Genomic DNA, 20,960 nt, shown 5'->3' on the forward strand with positions numbered 1-20,960 from the left:
CTCCGAAAAGCCATGCTTTACTCAGTGAAATTGCCGCTCAATTTGTTTTTGTGTTTTTTTTTTTTAACCATCGAGAAACAGCTTTCAGCACATGCATAATTATCACAAGACACATGCATCAATTTCTCTCAACTCCAATGAAGTGCATGATCAAGATGGCCCGATTGGATTTTTTGATACCTACCTTTCTGCGCGACTCGCCTGACGAAGACGACGATGGGGTTCTGTCTCCTCAACTCGAAAACCGTCGCAACACCGCTTACCTCGACGGTTTACGAGGAATTGCGTCCTTTATTGTCTACATTCTCCATTTCTGTATGCCGTTTGATCGCACATCAGTTTTGGGCTTCGGACCTGGCCTCAGCTACGACATCTATAATCTCCCCATCATTCGGGTCTTCCGCTCCGGAAAGGCCATGGTTCGCATCTTCTTCCTTTTGTCTGGCTACGTCCTCACCTTGTCGCCAGCTAAACACTACTATGAAGGATCCGGAGAGCATCATCGACGTTTGGGGAGAGCTATAATGAAAAGGCCTCTGCGACTTTTTCTACCCCCAATTGCGACCACATTTATCGTCATGCTCCTGGTCCGGCTGGGGGTGTTCCAAACCGCCGAAGAAATGGAGGCTCTGCCTGCACACCTTCCAGCTCAGACGATGGTCCTCCAGCCTACGCTTCTGCAACAACTTCTTGATTGGTGGAGTTTCGTCATACATAAGCTCACGAATCCTTGGGCTTGGGTTGACGAATTGTTTATTGACCCAGACGCGTCTTACTATGGAGCACACCTCTGGACGATCCAGACAGAGTTTCGATGCTCGATCATTACACTTTCCATACTGCAGGGCCTCTTCACACTGAGGGTCGGAGCTTTTCGATATGCTCTGTGCGGCTTATTGACACTGTTTTGCATTGCCTGGTCTCGCTGGGACGTGGCACTCTTCCTCATGGGCATGACAATGTGCCTGCTCGACACCGAGTACGCTACGCAAACGGCTGACAGCGTTGTTAATGGGGCTAATCGTCACCCCAGCACGGAGTTCCATAAAAGTTCTCAGAGCAAAAAGAATCCACTTCATTTCATTAGGAGGCTTGGTCCTTTGGCTCTCCTTGTCTTTGGAGTATGGGCGATATCCTACCCAGAAGAAAAGGCCAGTCAAGCTTTTGGTTTTGGACTCGCCAGCAAACTCTCTGCTAGTGTGGACTTTTGGCAGTCCGTCGGCGCTCTGGCGGTCGTTTGGACGACTGGACGTCTTCGTCTGCTCAAACGAGTACTGACCTCGGGATGGTCACAATATATGGGAGCTATTTCTTACTCGCTATACCTAGTTCACTACCCACTCCTAGAGATGTTTGGTTGGAGGTTGAACCAACTTCTGCGTCAGTACTTTTCCGCTGCAGCAGTTCAACTTCGAATTGCCCCAATGTTGGGTGTTTTTGTTGGAAATCTGTTTGCTTTTTTTATGGTAACCTTTGCACTTTTATGGACTTCCGACTATACTTGGAGAGCCTTAGACAAACCATGTCTCCGAATGATTCGTTGGCTTGAGGATGTATTGTAAATTGCCAGTTTACATGCCTAGCATTTCTAAGCACTCGTGTACATAAAGAGGTGGAAGAAATAACTCCAAAGCCTGGTATCTGACGAAATATTTCATTGGACGATGCTGGCATGCCTAGAGGAAGCTGTTTGTAGAACTATGCTCATCAACTCCGATGCCATGCCAAAGAATTCCGGCGATGACCATGCATGCGCATTCTGCCCAAGGTATCCAAAACCTAGCGAAAGATCCACTATAGCAGTATTTATCTGCGAAGGCGAGTGCAAATCCGAATCCGCGCTCGAACGCAATGCTTCAAGAGCAACACAACAGAAAACCTTTGTAGGAACGTATAAAAAGGTACTGGTTCTTTGATTAGTATTGGGATAGCTCGGCCAAACAAAAGGAGGAACACGCACCTATGCCCAAAGATACTCTGGGCGTGTTTAACTGCCCGACAAACCTCATGCAAGCGGGCCATTCGATCCAACTCAGGAGCAAGTGCTGCAAATGGCAACTTTTTCTTATCCGCCAACTCTTCAATCATTAACAGAGCCTCGTGATATTGAAAATAAGTCGCGAGTCTCAGTTGGCCTTCTGAGCCTCTGTTATATGCGAACACCAATGGATCACAGGGTCCATCAACAGTACCAGGCACCGAGTGATACCAAGAGCGGAGATCATCGAGCAGACGAAGGGCCGACAGCGTGTCAAACAAGGCGGTTGAATCAATAGATTGCCGGTTAATTCGGGCACACAATTTCGCATATTGTACTATTATGCCCAATGAGTCTGCATGCTTGGGGCTAGTGCAGTATGGAACCTCACTGTCGACCACTTTGGGCACCTCGTACGACATGATGGTCTCCGGTAACAGCTGAGGAAAACAAACTATAGCGTAAGCCAGTGCTTCTACAATGCTCAGTGTGCCACATATAGCTCCTGCAAGGCTAAAACAGAAGACGCGTGTTTTTTGAACTTACGGGGAATGTTTTCCATCTCATTGCACTTGTCATGTCAATGCAGAAGAGCATCCACGACGCCCGTTTTATTGCGTTGACATGACTCAGCTCTGTAGTGATGTTTGAGATTCCTGACTCGGTGAACAGGTGCAGAGACTGCAGGGTGCTGACGGCAATGGCTAAAATTGTAGGTAGGATTTGCAAGTTAGCCGTGTGGGCGAGGTGTGCCTACAACAGATTCAATGTTAGCGAGCAGCCCTTACATGCACAGGTAACTGTACTATCTTCTAGACTCGCGTGCTGTGGAATACATGATCAACGTCACTCCCACGCATAAATGCCTGGTAGCCGTCGACCAAATCCCTGCGAGTTATCTGATACGCGAGGAAATTAAGATAGGTCACCCACCAATGTCACAAGCACCTACGAGTATTCTGTTAGAAATGCACCAAAACACATGCATAGACTGATGTGGTAATCGTTTACTTACCAGGAACTTGAAGATGTCGTCCCTTTCTCTCATCACTGCTTCATACAGTTCAAAGACAGAGGCCGCCAAGTCTGATGCCTGTCGCTGCTTGCCAGAAAAGTAACCATGAGTGGGCCATATTGTAAAAACTTGGGCAAGTAGATGCCGGTTGCGGCAATGTATGTCTGCGAATTCAATCGGGTCCGTGAAATCCAGTATCGATGCGGACAATTGGCTTGGCAGAAAAAGCGCGGGGCTAAAAGTTTCCAGTCAACTTAAGTTCAAGCAGTATCTGGTCGGTCCAGCCCGAGAAGCTTGCGCTGAAAGAGAAAAGGAAAAGGATATCCTAGTTTGAAAGGGTTGGAAATGATCATACATACCCTCCTGGCTCGGCTAAACAAGCTTTTTATCCTCGCCATGTTTAGCTTCAATCTTATGACGGACTGGGAGTTTGGACCAACCATTCACAAGTTCTGTTGTATCGTCACGAGAAGAATCAAACTTCGTTTTGCCCGGTTCCTGATGACCTTTTGCAAAGGTCTGATAGGTACGTGCGAGAAGCTTATCCGCTATGCGCTCTGCTCTTTGCTGATTGCTGGCTTGGTTTTCTGGGAGTGGCTTCAGGTAGCTTGAAATAAGTGTCTCGGAGGATGAAATGGTGCTCGTAGTGCTCGCTACAGTCGAGGTGGAATGTGACCTGGCTTCGGACTTAGATTTGATACTACAGTCTAAGCTTGATAATGGCTCAAGGTTGGACTCGACGCGATCTTTCAGTGTTGCCTGATTTTGAGATGCTTCTTTTAATTTGAATGATGTGTTTTCCGTTTCCGTTTGAGTGAATGGAGTCGAAGAGGAGTAATTGTTGTTGGGGAGGCCTTGAAAAACATCGCTGAGAAAGACTGTATCATGGGTTTGAGAGTTAGCTCCAGAAACACAGTAGAGCACTTCAACACGACGACGAGCAGCTTACCCAGATCATCATCCAGGAAAAGGTCTGTTATTTCCATATCATCGTCAGCGCTTTCCAGATCGACAGCGAAGGCGCTCTCTGATGAAATGCTCGATGAGAAGGAGTGAAGCTCGGACAAGTCAGCCGGAGAGCTCGCGGCTCTTGCTCGATGGTCCTGTAGCCCCGAGCTAGCGGAGATGTCACTACTGAGGCCGTAGTCGCTGGGTGCAATGGGGGGCGTCAACAATCGGTCCGGAGGCAGAAATGTTCTTGCTGCTCGCATGTGTGCCCAGCGGCGAGACGGTGGCAATGCAAGCTTGCTGATCCCTTGAAGTGAGCGATTATGATCTGGCAAGGCCGAAGAAGAGCGGTCGATAGGAGGGTAGTTGCAGGCAACGCCATGTTTCTAATGGGTATACAATATTAGCAACCAAAGATGATAATGTTACAACAAGGATTCATGCTTCTTACACCGCATTGCCGACAGGGTCGTTCGCCATTGCCTATTCCACCGCAGCCGATGTGGCCTATTGTCAGCTCTCATCTTCACAATACCCGGGTTAAAGGGCGTATTAGAAATGATCTAGGGATATACATTTTATCTTCTTTTGGCGACAATATTGACACGCGCCACGCCGGCGCGTGTATCGACGTCGTTCACCATCGGCGGAGTGGACAGGCATGACTGCTTTTGAATCGGAAGAGCAAAAGAACTCGAGATCTGACTGATCATTGCCGTCTGACCGATCCCGGTACATGACGAATCGCAGCCAATAGTGGAAGAAGCAAAGAGCAAACTTTCAGGAACATGCTTCCCGCGCTGCATCTGATTTGCCTTTGAACTCAACAAGACTAGTGTAGGATATATACGGCTTTATAGTATACCAGTCTCTCGGGATGTCTGGCAACACGCCTGAGTCAAGTCAACATAGTCTTACGCGCCCGATAGCAAGAAACTAGAACTCAAAATCGAGTTACTCGTCAAATACTCTCCGTCGGCGGCTTTATTCAAGATAGCTACACTGATTAGAGTTCCGTAAACTAGTCAGTTAAGATTCCATTGGACATGTTTTCAAACCAAACATGGGGCTGATCGACAAATCGGAAAGTCAAATATTGGCGCCCATCACCACTGAAACTTAAGTTGCTCGACCATTAAAAGCCGATGACTTCGGATTACAACTGTTAAATACCCACTGCCTGCCTTTACGCGTAACACGAGACGTGACATCTTGGGTTTTGCCTCCATAAAACTTGATCATAACTGGCTGGTTTTGCATGCCCCTTAGTCTTCTGGCACGAAATAAACTAGATCATGAGGAAGATAATACATTAAATACACCGAAAGGCAGTAAACATAGCAGTAGAACTACCAAAATCACTCTAGAAAATTGCCAATGTTGGAATCACAGGGTATCTGTTGTATACAACAGGACTGCCCGTATGGGCTGGAGCTCGCCGAATATCAATATGGTATATTCGGAAGCTGTAAATCGGTATGTAGAAGAGAAAGTAGAAGGTTGACAGCAGCAGCAGCGGAAGTGTAGATATAGTTGTTGGCAGCCCGGAGACGTAATTAATCTCCGGGCTCCGCGGCCGGCGGTCGGCAGCTGCTGCTGACCGCCCGCCCGTATTCTGGTCACGTAATCCAACAGCCAAGTAGGCACAAACCAGACAAGACCAAATACCAACCGCTGCGCTAGAGATCACAAATCGCAATACCACTCAGACAGTAATTACACCAAAAGAGAAAGTTAAAGTCTTCAGGGCAACGTTCTTCATAAAACCGCCAGATATAAACCTCGAAGATATAGGAAACGCAGCGTATGGTGAGTAACATCGTACTCCCAAAAGCCAAGTAAAGAGAACCACACAACGGGTAAAACATGCAGACAGACAGCACTTCTCAACACCGCTAGAAACACTATGCCATCGGAAATATATGAACAACGGCTGGAGAACTATAGGCGGTAGGAAAGAAAGATCAATAATTGTAACCCTATCCCCATGCACCCTCATCCCCGCGCGGCTTTTGTCACGGCGCTGGCAGGGCGTTTGTAAGCGGGGAGCTGAGTCAGGCTTCAAATGACCTCGAATGGTAACGCAGCACCCTCACAGCCGCAGCCCACAGAGGTGTCGCTGGCCAACTCAATTCTGCAGCACATATTTCCACTTCTTCGCCTCCAAGTCTTTGCAATTAAGCCAAAATAGCAATGTTTTGACCTGTCTAGTTTCGCTATGTGACACTAATTGCAGTTCTTCTCTACCTTTCTCCGCAGACGGAAACATATCTTCTTAATTCTTGATTAATCAAAGCGCTGCTGCGTTTCGACAGACAGCTAGCTACTGGATCGTCCAGTGGCCCTACCGTTGAGCGACAGCCAACGCACACGTCCGTCTACCTACAACCGGCACCCCTCCCTTACTACCATGACGCAATTCCACGAGTTGCCCCGGCTGCAACCAGTGCTGGACGCTAAGGCATGGATCCCTCGAATGTCTTTGTGTCATAAAACGTGTCGAAACGCCCCGAGATCGTTCTAGCTTCTCTTTTGCCTGTTTCCAGGCGGATGGGGGCGGATCATTCAGCTGCACCTGCACATTCCCCTATTGATGCTGCCGATGTTGAGGTTGAATCGCATCGACTGGGTGGCGTCCACGATCGGACTGACAAGGCGGCCGGCCTACACCGGCTGGCTGATATGGCAATAGTCACCATTTGGTCTTGGGTTATGCATCAAGTGTGAAATGCACGCGAGACTATTGCAAAGATGTATCAATCAGTGCTTGAGAGCCTCTGATTGCATTCCCGGGTCATCAGAGATTTGCTAAACGGCAACCTCTAACGCGCCCAGTCGAAGTGGGAGAGCATCCAGAAGTCTACCTGCTTTTAGTGACCTGTATCAACATCTGGCGAACGCGATTCTCGCCTGAGAATCATTGGCGCTGGCGTGGGTGGCCTTGTACCAACACGGACATATTCTGATTCGTGTCTTGTGGTGCTCGGAGACTTCCAGAGGCAGCCAAGGAGGAAGTATCGTCCGAAATGTTCCGGCTACGTACTGACATTACTGACATGGTAACATTGACATGGATAAGAAGAGCAAGAACCAGATTGGTCTAGCTTAACTATATAGCATATTCTTCTGCTAGAGCGGATACATACGACCATACCCATTGGAGAACTCGGGATCCCGTCCGCTCTCCCATAGATAAGCCAATGAGGGCCGGATTAGTAGTTGGGTCGGTGACGACCAGCGAATACCTGGTGTTGTATGTTTTTGATGTTTATTCCTTTTTTCCTCTTCTAGTCTGTAGTTTCAGTCCCATGTACCACAACCCAACCTGGCTTTCGTCAGTTGCAACGAGAGGAGAGACGAGGGACGAGCCTCTTAGGAAGTTCATCATTGTCGACGTAAATGTTAATTTTTCTTTTCTTTTCTTCCTTTTTAGCTACAAAGCTGGATGCTGCTAATAAAGGGACATCCAAAGATCCAGGCCCGTGACTGGGCGGATCACGGATACTGTACGAGACTAACCTGCTCTGGCGCAATGCGAGGCACTTCAACTAATCATTTACTTTGAGATATTTATTACGGCGGCACGGGCTATTCATCCTGTGGGGGCCTCTCCCGAATGGGTCCATGTTTCCTCGCTGGGACCTAAACTCGGTATTGTCAGCATATGATCGGAAGCCTGATTCAACGAGGCGTGCCTTCAATGTCTTGGAGACACCGCATGTTGGACTGTTTAGTCGTACGGAAAGATTTGTAGGTTGCCTAGAGTAATTTGGGCTTATTTGAAATATTTTATAGTCTTGGAAGCCGCTTTCCGAGGCTACCTACGTCTGGCTTATCGACTCGTGCGCTACAAAGCGCTTTAACGCCGCTGATGATTCGATTACCTACGATGGATTGACGAAGTGAGGCGTGAGTGACATGGACGAAGCGTGGTTTGAGAGAGTTGCGAGGTTTGAATATTCGGAATGGATTTTTGAGCGTACGGACGAAGCAGGAGAAAAGTGGTATTCTCCGCGATAGAAGTACACAAAGCCCCTTACCTTTACTCTGTAGACTTAAATTGAACAGTTTCTGGCAGCTTGGCCCCGTTAGAACAGTACCGTACTGCCGCTAAGCAGCCTTGTATAGGAACTCTCGATGGCAAAGGCTGTGGACTAGAGTACGAACTTTTGTCAGACAACCCGTGACTTGAGCAGAGGCGTTTCCAAGAGAAACTCAATAGCTCCAAACAGTACCAACCCTTCGTACTAGCCAAATCTTACTGGGAATGCCTTGCACGCAGCCACGAAGACTATCAACAGGTGGCGTGTCTATCTCGGGACACAGTAGTTCTCTGCATACCCGTCGATTTGCGAAATTGGTGTCAGACGTGGATGATATCGAGTGAGTACCGGGTCAGAAATGACAAGATCCCCATACTCTCTACAAGCTGAGTAAAAGTTGGTGTGATGTTTTAAGAGCTGGAAATACCTAACCCATGGAGATCCGTGATCTGGGATCGGATAAACGGGTCCGCCAAGGGGTTTTACAAAGTTACATATATTACCTACACGTTAAAAAATGAGTAGTTTGGGCAACTATAGTGGCCTGCCAGAATGGGTAATGAGCAAGTCATAGGGCGGAACGAATCGGGAGATCAATAAATTTAGGTTGCTGCAAGTGTTGATCCCAGAATTGTTACAATCACTTTTGCAGCAGTTTTTGCAACTACTCCTTAAACTAGACGTCAAAACTAAACATTTTCTTACCTGAACTTACCTTGCATTACCCTACCCATGTAAAAATGGGGTTTACCCAGATACTCACGGGTGCCGCCACCCAGGAGCGCGCGCATTCACAGTCAGCCACAATTCAGGAGTCAAACAATCAAGACCAGCCGCTGGAAGAAAAAAAGTGTGAAGCCTTGGTATTATTTTTATTTATTTATTCTTTTTAAAAAAAACCCGCGGATCACGCCCACAACTTCTGGATCTGGTACTCGATCTGCTCGGTGCGGTAGGTGTCCGGCTGGACGACGGCGAGCGAGGTGACGTTGACGTCGAAGCCCATGTTCTCGGGGTTCTCGACGTCGTACGCGGGCCAGGTGACGTTGGTCGCGCCGTTGTGGTTCGGGTCGCCCGTGGTGATGAAGCTCACCCACATGCGCGACATGATGTTGGCCAGCTCCTTGAAGGTCTCGGGCTTGCCGGCGAACGGGTTCTCGGCGACGGCCGTCTCGTAGCCCAGGCCGTCCGTGTTGTTGAAGACGAAGGCGACCTCCTGGAAGTGGTTGACGCCCTGCACGGGCGCCATGCCGTTGACGAGCACGTTGAAGTTGTACGAGTAGACGGTCTGGTTCGCGGCGGCCCACCGGCGGGCAAAGTACCGGCGCGGGCCGTGCTGGGCGCGGTCGCCGGCGAAGGCGTTGACGCGCTTCCACATGGCGCCGTAGGGGGCGTCGGCGCCCGTCGGGCGCCCGTCGAGGGTCGCGGGCAGGCCGACGCGGGGGATGTCCGGGTACAGCGCCGAGAGGACCTCGACGGTGACGTTGCCGGCGCCGCCGGAGCGGAGGTACGCCTGCCACTGGGCGGTGGTGTTGATGCCCTTGGTGCCGAACTGGGTCCCCTCGTCCGTGTTGGCGCCGATGAGGAGCGGCACGTGGACGAACTTGCCCTGGTTGATGAGCTCGTGGCGCGGCGCCTCGAGGAACTCGCCGTCCGTCACGCCGGTGAAGGACGGGCTGGACGTGCCGTTGAAGACGTCGCTCAGGTCCCAGGCCGGCACGGCCCGGAGGCAGTCGAGGGTGTCGGCGGCCGAGGTGCAGTTGGTCTTGTTCAGGATGGCGCCGTAGTAGTCCTGCCACACGTCGGCGGTGGACTCGACCTCGCCGAAGTCGGTCCGCAGGCCGGTGCCGCTCTGGAGGATGGCGGCGCGGTAGAGGCCGTCGTCCCTGCCGCCGTACGCGAGCATCTGCGCGGCCACGCTGCGGGAGCCGGCGCTCTCGCTCCAGAGCGTGACGTGCTCCGGGTCGCCGCCGAACGAGGCGATGTTCTCGCTGACCCACTGCAGGGCGAGGCGCTGGTCGCGGAAGCCGAGGTTGCCGGCGCCCTCGGCCTTGACCTCGCTGCTCCACAGGAAACCCCACGCGTGGAGGCGGTAGTTGATGCTGGCGGCGACGAAGGGGGTACCCATCCTGACGGACTGCTCGACGATGAAGGAGAGGTTGTACCGGGGGTCGGCGCTGCCGCCGTTGGTCAGGCCGCCGCCGTGGATCCAGACGGCGACGGGGAGCTTCGCGTCCGGAGCGACGCCGTGGGGGCGGACGACGTTGACGGTGAGGCAGTCCTCCGAGACGTCGTTGCCCAGCACCCACGTGTCGCTGCCGTAGCCGAAGCACAGCGGGGAGTACTCGGTGGCGTTGCGGGTGCCGTTCCAGGACGAGTTCAGGGCCTGGGGCACGCGGAACCGCAGGTCGTTGACGGGGGGCTGGGCGTACGGCATGCCCAGGAAGAAGTCCTGGTCGTAGGACGGGCTGTGGACGCCATAGTACGAGCCGTTCTTGAGCTCAACGGTGGGAGCGGCGCCTGTGGTGTTGCGCGGGACGGCCTGCCTCGGGACGAGGGCAGACGCCGTGGCGCAGGCCGTGGAGAGGGCGGCGATCAGACTGAATCGAGCCATTGTGTCCGGGGGTTAGCTGGGTGGTTACCGACGATTCTTATCGAGCAGACGCTGGCACTCGCTCACTCGAAAGGCCATGACGGCACACGGCGAAGGGTAGCCATTTTGTAGCCGACGACCTGGGCGGGACCGGGAGAAGGTCGGACATTGGCCGCCTTGTCGTGCCCCATGCTGGATATGAAGCCCACCGAGGTTCGAGAACGATGACCCCGGCGCCGTGCCACGAGACCATATCCCGCCGGGGTGGCATACAGGCTAGCGGTGGTGGGCTACGTCACTCGGAAGCGAAGCAGTTCGATGCATCGCCTGGGCCGTCTGGGCAGCCCGAAAGCCAGGCGAGGATTGCCATTAGCTTTGAAAATATGCTTGACAGGTCCAATGGTTTGGTTTGCTCACCCCGCCAAAGCCCCGCAGAATCGGCCCTACCCTGGGAGTTGTGGAGGGATCCGGGGTTGGGTGGTGTGGGGGACGGAGAGGCCCCCGGTGGAGGGAAGGCCTTTATGCTTGGTGCGAAGCATCTCCTCCGGAGAGAACAGATGAACCTGGCCTGGTGCTATGTCGGCACTGCTGTACGGATGCCGGCGAGTGCTTTGTTTTCTCCGAGTTCCGAGCCGTGGCACTACCAGAGTACGAGAGGCCAATTGGGCGAGCCTGGCTATTATACGGCACGACATCGCGGCATCCGAACAAAGTCACGGACCGTTTGGTAGCTTCACGCACCAGTTCGCCGGGCCTTGGCTGGGTAGTACGGACGACATTGGTGGGCCTGCATTTGCCAACGGGTTTCGTTCCCAAATGACAATGCCGGCGAGAGGAGGGGTTCCGGTCGCGGACCAGACATACGGCTCTGGTCGAGCTAGAAAAGGAAAAGAAGGAAAAAAAAGCGAGGTTCTGTGACAGATTCTCTACGTGCAAGTGAACCAGCGCTAGGCGAGTTGCCGGACCCGGGGTGAAGGCCAAGCCAGAATGGGTGTTTATTTCTCCGCCTCATCCAGGGTGGAGTAGTCTGGAGACAAGCCCCCAACGTCCCTCCCGGGAAACGGGTTCGGCTACAATTCGGCTACTATGTAGGAGGGGAAGAAGGGGGCGGGGAGGGCGCGTGACTTTGGGCATATAGCCACAGCGGCAGACTTTTCTTTCGGAGTGTCCCGCCTGGCCCAAGCGGTGCCAACTTGAATGCTCACTGAAATGCTCTTGAAAGATGAGCATTCGGCCGTGGCTTTTTCGTGCGTTTGGAAAACAACAGACTCAGTTGTAAAGCACGGGCAAGTCCTGGGCTCCTAGGTCGGCAGCCGGTAGAGGGGAAAGGAGGGGGGAAAATGAGAAGATAAAAACGAGGACATGGACAGTGCCATGATTCTTTTAGTGTCTTCATCTCCGGAGGTTGTCCGCCCCAGACTTGTATTACTCGCGCGGTCGAGTCCTGTTCCGCACAGTGTTTTTACTGCACGAACCAGGCCATTTACACCGTCCCGGGCAGCAGACGGGGGAAAAGTGGGCGAGGCTCAGCGAACAAAGCCATGACGACATCCGTCCGCTCCGAAGAACGCGGCCCCGAAAACTCGGCCTCAGCGCAGTCACGACCAGGGTCTGCCTCCGAATCTCATCCTCGCCGGCCTCTGTGAACACCTCCGCCCTCGCCGGTGAAGCCCAACGGAGCCCGCAAGCGTTTTCCTGGCGACTTTTTTGCGACTCTACACCTTTCCAACGCCAACCAAATCTCCCATCCCGCGTCGTAAATTCCTCAAAACACCGTCTCGGTAAAATCTCTCATCCCCAAAACAGAAACCCCTCTCTCTCTCCTCCAAAAGCTCACAACGTCTGCCAGCCAAACTCCGCCGACACCACCAAGATGTCCGGCAAAGCCACCGCCAAGGGCGGCAAGGGCGGCAAGTTCACATACTGCGTCGACGGGCCCGACTTCACGCCGGAAGAGTACATCAAGGACGTCGACCGCCGGCAAAAGGCCAACGAGCTCCTCGCCAAGAACGACCTCTACCACGCCACCGTCCTCTCCTTCAACCTCCCCGAGCGCGACACCTACGTCTACCATGCCATGACGGCCGTCCGCCTCGCCGAGGTCCAGCGGGTTGTGAGCATGGGCGGCGTCAACGGGCTGCATGATTGGTATCGCGACGATGAGGGGAAGCCTGTACGTCTCTCATTCGGAGTTACTTGTCTGCGAGACAATGCTCATTCTCTTACACAAATCTCCTCATTTTGTTAACTGACTCTTACACTCAAACTCCCCTATTCTCTCTCAATCTCTCTCAGCCTCTCTCAGTCACACACACACACTCTCTCTCTCTCTCTCTCTCTCTCTCTCACTCACTCTCTCTCACACACCCTCTTTTCTACTTCTACCACCTCGGATATCACACGGTTCTCAAAAAAGACACAAAGAAGACTAACAAACCCCCTCCCACCAGCTCGACCACCCCCCGCCAGCAGACACGGAGGCCTACATCCAAATCTTCCTCCCAAACACGTCGACCCCGTCGGCGCTCAAGTCCTTCCTCTCCAACGCCAAGAAGACGTCGGTCCGCTTCGAGGTCGCCTCGCGGCTCGCGGCCCTGCGCTACGTCCACCCGGCGCTCGCCGCCGCCCTCGCCGTCCCCAAGGCCAAGAAGCCGTCGTCGGTGCCCGCGAACCCCTACCTCGACTTCTGGGCCTGGTCCTCGCGCGCCCTCGAGTGGTGCGGCCCGGCCCCCTCCACCGTCCGCCGCCTGCAGAGCCACCACGCCCTCCCCATCCTCATGCACCACTTCGGCTGCGCCACCCCGACCCACGAGGCCCTCTCCGTCCTCCGCGCCCTCGCCGCCGGCCGCCCCGTCGCCGACGTCGGCTCCGGCAACGGCTACTGGACCTTCATGCTCCGCCTCTACGGCCTCACCGTCCACCCCGTCGACAACATGCAGTCCGAGTGGCGCGTCAACTGGGTCCCCGACACCGTCGTCACCGACGGCGTCGCCTGGCTCCGCTCCCGCGACGCCGGCCGCGCCCTCGTGCTGCTGCTCGTCTACCCCGTCGTCGGCGGCGGCGTCGGCGGCGGCGCCGAGGGCGGCTTCACCCGCGGCCTCGTCGACGCCTACGAGGGCGACACCCTCGCCGTCGTCGGCACCCAGAACGCAAACGGCTACACCGGCTTCCGCGGCATGACCATGGCCGAGTACATGGCCCGCGAGCACCCGGCCTGGACCCGGGTCGTGCAGATCCCGCTGCCGAGCTTCGCCGGCAAGGACGAGGCCCTGTTCGTCTTCCAGAGGGGCGAGAGGGCCCCCAAGGAGGAGGAGCCTGCCGCCGCCGCCGGTGAGGGCGGGAAGGAGTGATTGGGGGGACGAGGCTGGAGATTTGAAAAAAATATATATAGTAAAACAAACATGAAAATAAACACTTAAACCTCTCCAGGTTTGTTCAAGCGAAGCCAAACGAGACTTCATATGCATTACGCTTGCTCGATGTGGCAACGCACCGCTACTTCTCGCAGTCGCGCAGCTCAACGGTATATATAGGATGCAGATCAGACCGACCACCAGTTCCAACCTCCCCCTAGGCCGCTCAAGTCTCTTAGACAAGGCACGTCACATAGCGTCGTCACTCATCACGGCAGTCTTCAACGCGGATACTGAAAGAAGTGATTCTTGAAATACCGAAATCTATGAACACCCGCCGTTCTCCCTCCTAAAAAAGAAAAAAAGAAGCCATGGCCATGCCGTCCCCATACCGTCTGACGAAGCATATCTCACCAGCAAGTACGCTCGCCGACGCCTCCAGAATCGAAGAAATGGAAGAACTCTCCTGGCGTGAAAAACCATGAGTGGAAACGAAAAAGTAGCTTTGCCTTCCCATACCTAGTGCCTTTTTTTTAAAAACCAGAAAAAAAAAATTGAAAAGTGGGAGGGGGGAAATGTACTTTCGCGAAAAGAATACAGGGGATTCTTGAGTGACATATAGAAGAGAGCTTGTACTCCCTTCACCCCCCTTCTTTCGTGAAAACAACCTCCACACCGAAGAACTTCGAAAGCGAAGAAGGAAGAAAAAGTAAAAAAATGGGGACAACGGAAACGATGCGTCGATAAAAGTGAAAAAGCCACCTCATGTCTTGTCGTAGTCCGAAGCGTCGTAGCAAAGCTCGTGTACTCTTTGCTGCAGGAACGAAATGACAACTACCTCCTTCCCGCGTCTGTTCCACCAGAAGCAAGGAAACATGCCTCGCCCGAACCTTGGGTTGAATGATAAAAACGTGATCCTTCGTAGAAAAAGAATAATAGTCATCGTTGCGTCGTCAACTCGGAGGAACGCTTGCCGCGTTTCCTCTCTCCTGGCCCAACCACCCTTTATAAAAATATAAACTTGTCGGGGTCGGCACGTATGATACAAATGTTGATTTTTTTTTGTGTGGTCGTGAGACGTCGATATTAACGATGCGCGGAAACGAGATCGAAAGCAAAACGTATGAATCGGCGATGAGCAAACTCGCTTCATGATGCTGATGTGAGGAGGTCCGTGTGTGCGTGATCAAACACTGACCAACGCAGTTCGCAACTTTTCTCGGTTGGTTGGGGTTGAGTCAAATTCAGCCCCAGCTCGACATCTCCGCATGCCAACCAGGTACACACGGAGGAGGGTTCGGTGCCGCTTTACTCTTCGGCCTCACCCTTCCTCATTCTCTCGTTCCACTTCCGCTTGCCGACGCGTGTCTCGTAGTGCGGCACGAGCGTCTTCACATCCTGCATAATGGACTCGATGGCAGAACGGGTCTTGTTGCGGTAGCAGTCCACTACATCACATTAGCTCCGTCTCCAGACCAATGTTGTCGTCAGCGACTGGGAAGAGGGGACTTACGAGCTCTCTGCAGGAAGACTGTTCGTCCGGCGAAGACACGACTCTGCAGCCATGCCATGCGGTATCCGAGATCGTTCAGCCGAACCTCCTTGCCTCGCACGCTCTTCCGCATGCGAGGAATCGCCACCTCGCCCTCCGTGTTCTCGCCGATGGGGACCTTGACCATGGCCTTGCTGTTAGCGCGGCCCCTCCGAGAGCCACGGCCGTCGGTCTCCTCGACGCCGTCGTCCTCCTCGTCGGCGTCCTCTTGGAAGAACTTGGTGCCGGTGGCCGACGGCGGCGGGCTCTGCATCTCGCGAGGGAAGTAGGATCGGGGGAAGACGGAAGCGCCCTTGCGGAACGAATCGGGGATCTCCTTCGTGTCCACACCGTCGAGTGTGACTCTGACGCGCAAGCGCGAGCCACGGACGTTGTCCTCGACGAGGATGAACTTGCGCTTCTTGGCTTCGGGGATGTTAGGGAACAGGTCTTCCGGCTCGCCATTGTCGCTGCGGCTGTGTCGGCGAGCGGAGATGGCACCGGTGTGCGATGAGCCCATGTGTGGCATGGACCCGGAGCTGGGAGCCGGGTAGCCCCCGCCATAGCTACCGGAGAAGACCTGGGATTGTCTTACATCGTCGCCCGCCTGGCCGGTTGGGGCTTGGTGGTGGTGGTGGTGTTCATCTGCGTATTCTCCATCGCCTAACCGGACATGGTAAGTCAGCCAACGTTGCAATGACGGATTGGGAACTGGTTTCGGAGACGTATGCAGACGAGCGGAGTAGGGAGGGGGGTAAACATGTTTGATCGGCAATTCTGACAACACGAACCAACGGGCAACGCGAAACGCTCAAGACAACGGAAGGGAGGATTTTGGGGTTGCTTTTGAGGTACAAGAGTGCGCCGCGTCATGGGCTGGGTTTTTGTTTTGTTCTCTTACGAGAACCGGAAAAAAAAGCCGTGCGGCTTGGGACGCAAAGGAGGGGTTGAATGCCAAAAAACGCGAAGCAATGCGACTTTTTGCCGGAATCTCTTCTAAGAGAACCGCATCATGTTGCCCGACAAACTCGGGTCAAGTGACTAACGACAGCAACAGCAACAACTGCGTGCAGCAACTATGGTAATGTACAGATCTGTGCCGTAGAGAAAAGGAAATCCCTCTCAACCCGCGGCGGGCTTTGCTGTAACGTGTAGCAGTTGCTTTGATGCGACCGGAAACCGGCGCTATACAACAGGGAGCGCAAGAAAAGACAAAGTGCAACGAACCCATTCCCGAGACTTCTGACCAACTAGCAGAGTAATAAAGTAATAAAAAGGCACAGGTAAAAATTTGTATGTGTGTATGTTTGTGTGATGTGCTCGTGTTGCTCTAGAACACGGCCGACAGACGAGGGCAGGGGGGGGAAAGGTATCACATAATCAACGATCTTTGGGGGGTGCCGGGCAGTGTGTGTATGTGCGATGCAACGACAATCAACAACAGACAACGACTGGGCTCGCAAACGCTGCAGATGCTGAGGGCTTTTTTAATCACATCTGGTGAAACATACCGACTTCATCCCCTCCACCCGGAGCGTTGGTGTGCGGCATATGACCCATGTTCATTCCAGGCATCTTCGATGATGCACCCGCGGGTCCCATGCCACCCGCACCTTGAGGCATCCCTGGCGGACTGGGGCCGCCCATGTGAGCACCGGGGTGAGGACCGCCCTGGACGGATTTCCTGGTGTTCATCTTGGCCATCCGGCGGACTCTTCGGCTTCGGAGCCGGGGATCTTGGTTGCTGTTGCGCCAGCTGTCCACCGCGCGCTGGATGAGACCTCTCTTGCCGCGCAGGGGAGGGTTCAGCTGGGCGAGGGCCCAGCCGACCGTGTTGCACTCGGTCTCGTACACCTGGCGGTTGCCGCGGTATTGGTCCTTGGGGCAGCAGGCTCTGGGGTAAACGCAGTTCTCCGTCTTGAACTCAGCCGAGAGCTCGTCCGTGTTGACCGACTCGACATCGCAGCGAATGGTGTACTCCATCTTGACGCGGTCGCGGGAATACTCGAACGCGATCCATTGCACTCCGTTCTGGTCTTGCCTGACGACCAAGGGCGTGGTGGCCGGGATGGGGCCGGGCGCCGCGTTGGGGTTGACGCCGCCCGGGGTAGACCCGGTGGGCGTGTTCAGAGCAGCGCCGTTCTGAGGGTGCTGGGCGTGCTGCATGGGGGTCGACTGAGGCTTCTGGAGCTGCAGCGGCCCCTGGGGCTCCGTCTTCATGTGGCCGCGCGGGCTGTTGGTCATCTGCGCCTGGGCATGTTGCGACGCGTGCTGGGGCATCTGCTGTTGTTGCTGCTGCTGCGACTGGGCGGACATCATCATGTTGGGCTGGGAGGACATGGACTGGTGCGTCTGGGCGGCGTGCTGCGCGTAGGGCGACTGCTGGGGTTGCGCCTGCATGGAGGGGTAGTGCGCCTGCTGCTGCTGGTAGTACATGTGCTGCTGGAGAGGTTGAGACGGCGGCTGGCCGTAGATGCTTCTGTGCTGGTCATGTTGGGAAGGAGACGCGACCGACGCGGGCGAGTTCGACTGCGGTGTGTGGTAGGACATGGGGGGGTAAGGTGGTCTCGGCATTTGAGCGGCGGCCATCATGTCGGATTGATCTGTAGGCAACGGTCAGCGATTTCTGTGACGCCCCAGCGAGACGCGTCGTTGACGATCGCGAGCTCGCAGAGAAGGAGGACTCGACTCACCAGCGGATGTGTATCCGCTCGTCGCGCCTGGGGTGCTGTACGGACTTGGATGCGCGTAGTACGGAAGGCCGTCCTGAGAGTGCTGGGCGTTGGAAGCCTGGCTGGTCTGCTGGTAGGCGGGGGCGATGGGATGGCCAGAGGCGTACGAGGGATGCTGCTGCGACTGCGCCTGGGGATGATGCTGCTGGTGGACGATGCTCGAGGGTCGAGGATGTTGCTGGTGCTGCTGCTGGTGTTGTTGGTGCTGCAGGTGCTGCTGAGTAGGTGCTGGACCCTGGGGCTGATGGTGGGGGTGATGCTGCATAGAGAAAAGACCCATTAGTCCCTCGTCCACGAAAGCTCTATTGTATTAGGTTGACTGGTGGTAGCAAGAAGAAAAACAAAGGAAGCAGGCAGGGCGCGTCGGTATTTTTATTTTTTGCACCTTGACACTGTCAGGGGACTGGGGGCATCCAGGTGGTGGTTCCTTCCTCCCCCTGTGTCGACGAGGATCGCGCGGGTGAGGCGTGCTAGACCCAGTTTGGACCCCTTTCTGATATAAATGTGGATTTTGGATGCTCCAGAAGCAGGTCGCGTACTACAGCGCCAGATCGGAGAAGAGAGGAGAAAACTCGCGTGTAAGGATTTGCTTTACCCCTGAATAATCAAGCAGCTTCGGTTAAAGAAAAGGCAGGAGGTACTGCGACGAGGATAATCGGAAGCGGAACCCGAGGTTTCGGGGGTGCGAAGATCTGGCCGGCCGCCTCGACTGGGTAGGTAGGCTGGGCTGGTGTAGAGGCCAGGTTCCTGCGGTTTTTTGGGGGACGCGACAGGAACGCAAAGAGACGAAAGGTGCAATGAGATGACAAGGGGAGCAGGAAGGATGAGAGATGGCGATCGGAGCGAGGGGAGGGGATTGGGCGAGTGAGGGTACAGGAGAGGGACAGGGTAGCTATTTGAACATTGGAGCAAGGTAGGATTTGGAGTGGGTATATGATGGGGAGTGATGGGTGTGTGGGTGTGTGTGTGTGTGGGAATTGGAAGGATGGGCAGAGCAGAGACCAGGAGGCGCGGCATGGTAGCTGTTTTCTCCCACTCTCTCACTCTCTCTCTCTTCCCTTCTCGCTTTCTCTTTCTCTCACTCGAGATAAACCCGGACCAGGCCGGCCCAGGCCGGCCCAGTACAAGGAGCAGAAGTATGAACCAGAGACAGACAGAAGCAGGCCAGAATCAGGGCCAGGGGGGGCGCGGACGCAGGTGGAGCTGATGCCGCTGCCGCTTCTGTTCGGGGTAGAGAGAAGTGCAATGTAAGGTAATAACAGGGGTTGCGGTATAATGGCACGGTACCTCGACACCGTGAGCGATGCGAGGGGCGGCGAAAGATATCGACGGAAATGGCGATGCCAACGGCAATGGCCCCATGCAAGCGCACTACCAAAGCCGTGGGGCAAATTGGAGGCGAGATGACGAGGGCAGATACAGTTGTACACCCCAAGGCAAAATAGGCAGATACGTACGATGATGTGTAATGAGGTGATGAGGTGTGGTTGAAGGAAGAGTAGCAGCAATGCGCGCGCCAACCAAAGCAGCGATGAGAACGAAAAGAAAATAAAAAAATAAGGTGGTTGAGCGAAACCAGAGAGGGGAGAGGGAAAGGCTGTTAGGGATAAGAACGTACTCTGCTCTTTCTCGTGTTTGACTTGCGCAGGAGGGCCGGAGGCAAGTAGTAGGCAAAAGTAGAGCGGCACCAAGTGAATCTTGTCGGGTTTGCGAACGCAGGCCGCAGGACGCAGTAGAGAGCTTCTCGATGCTTTTCTTGCTGCAACTTGCAGAGCCGGAGCAGCGTGGGAAGGGAGGAACAGGGGATATAACGACCGGGGAGGCGTGGGTGGTGGTGGGCATGGACGTGGGCGGCGAGCAGGAAGAGGAAGGGACGCAGAACAAAGTGAAGACGGGACAGGAGGGGTTGGAGGCGGAGGGTGTGACCCTAGCAAGCCTCACGGCGGGAAGGAAGTATGAGGACTGAGTCTCTGCGCGGGAGAGAGGTGAAGGCAAGGTGAGCGGGGAGGGGGTAGGGGTAGCGACAACTGGGCGAGCAATGGGTATGGTGGATAACAGGTGTGCGGTGTAGAGGAAGGTGGAGGTGTGGCGTGTGGGACAACGCATGGGAGAAACGTGACAGGGGTCTCCTGCATTGTAGATGAAATGGCCAATGGCGGCACCCACTTGCAGGGCCGAGCTGGAGCAGCTGCCCAATCAGGCAGCTCTTTTCCGGAACTAGCCAGCGGACCAGGGTATTACCGGGATGGCGCCGGGTACCCTCTCTCATCTCTCCTCGTCTTGCTCATCCACTTGGAAGTACCTCGTCTCGCTCCACTAAAGCACACTGCCGTACCTGTCCAGCCCACCAACCCCCCTCCCCCCCGAAAAAGCTTTCCACTCCAATTCCCGACTCCCTTACCCTGCCTCTCCCCCCCACCCCCTAGTCCTGGCCCCGGCCCTGGCTTCTCGCCTTGCTTGGTGCAAGGCGGTGTGGGAACCATGAAGAGGACAGGATGAGGGAGGTGGGAAAGAGGGAGAGGGAGAGAGAAAAGAAGACAGTGTGCCTGGAGGGGGGGGGGGAGACAGCCCGTGTGGGAGCCAAGTCTGAACAGATCCTGGCTTCATGGGACATGAGTCCCGCGCTGCCGCTCGCAAGCCCCCCATGTTGCTTTGAGGCTACCTAGGCTTCCTGGTTGCTCATGCCTGGGCAATGGCCCTGGGACATGAGACCTTGCCGCTGACCCATGTATCACTCACGTCCCAGGGACAACCAGGAACCCGGAGC

The 20,960-nt window shown here is 54.6% G+C and overlaps 3 protein-coding genes across 3 annotated transcripts; 1 reads left to right on the plus strand and 2 right to left on the minus strand.

Annotated features, from left to right (window-relative positions):
• Positions 1-8,891: 8,891 nt before the first annotated feature.
• Positions 8,892-10,598, minus strand: EsH8_III_000981 (Alpha/Beta hydrolase protein; the record flags this gene model as incomplete). Its single annotated transcript, XM_083262706.1, has 1 exon — positions 8,892-10,598. The coding sequence occupies one exon, from the start codon at positions 10,596-10,598 to the stop codon at positions 8,892-8,894; it is 1,707 nt and encodes a 568-aa protein (XP_083123193.1).
• A 1,852-nt stretch (positions 10,599-12,450) lies between these two features.
• EsH8_III_000982 (uncharacterized protein) lies at positions 12,451-13,927 on the plus strand (the record flags this gene model as incomplete). Its single annotated transcript, XM_083262707.1, has 2 exons — positions 12,451-12,750; positions 13,028-13,927. 2 exons carry the CDS (start codon positions 12,451-12,453, stop codon positions 13,925-13,927), a joined length of 1,200 nt encoding a protein of 399 aa, XP_083123194.1.
• A 1,311-nt stretch (positions 13,928-15,238) lies between these two features.
• On the minus strand, positions 15,239-18,473 carry EsH8_III_000983 (uncharacterized protein; the record flags this gene model as incomplete). Its single annotated transcript, XM_083262708.1, has 4 exons — positions 15,239-15,378; positions 15,444-16,124; positions 16,973-18,064; positions 18,155-18,473. 4 exons carry the CDS (start codon positions 18,471-18,473, stop codon positions 15,239-15,241), a joined length of 2,232 nt encoding a protein of 743 aa, XP_083123195.1.
• Positions 18,474-20,960: the final 2,487 nt, after the last annotated feature.

Source organism: Colletotrichum jinshuiense, chromosome 3, assembly GCF_051148585.1.
Source record: "Colletotrichum jinshuiense chromosome 3, complete sequence".
NCBI classification, from domain to species: domain Eukaryota; kingdom Fungi; phylum Ascomycota; class Sordariomycetes; order Glomerellales; family Glomerellaceae; genus Colletotrichum; species Colletotrichum jinshuiense.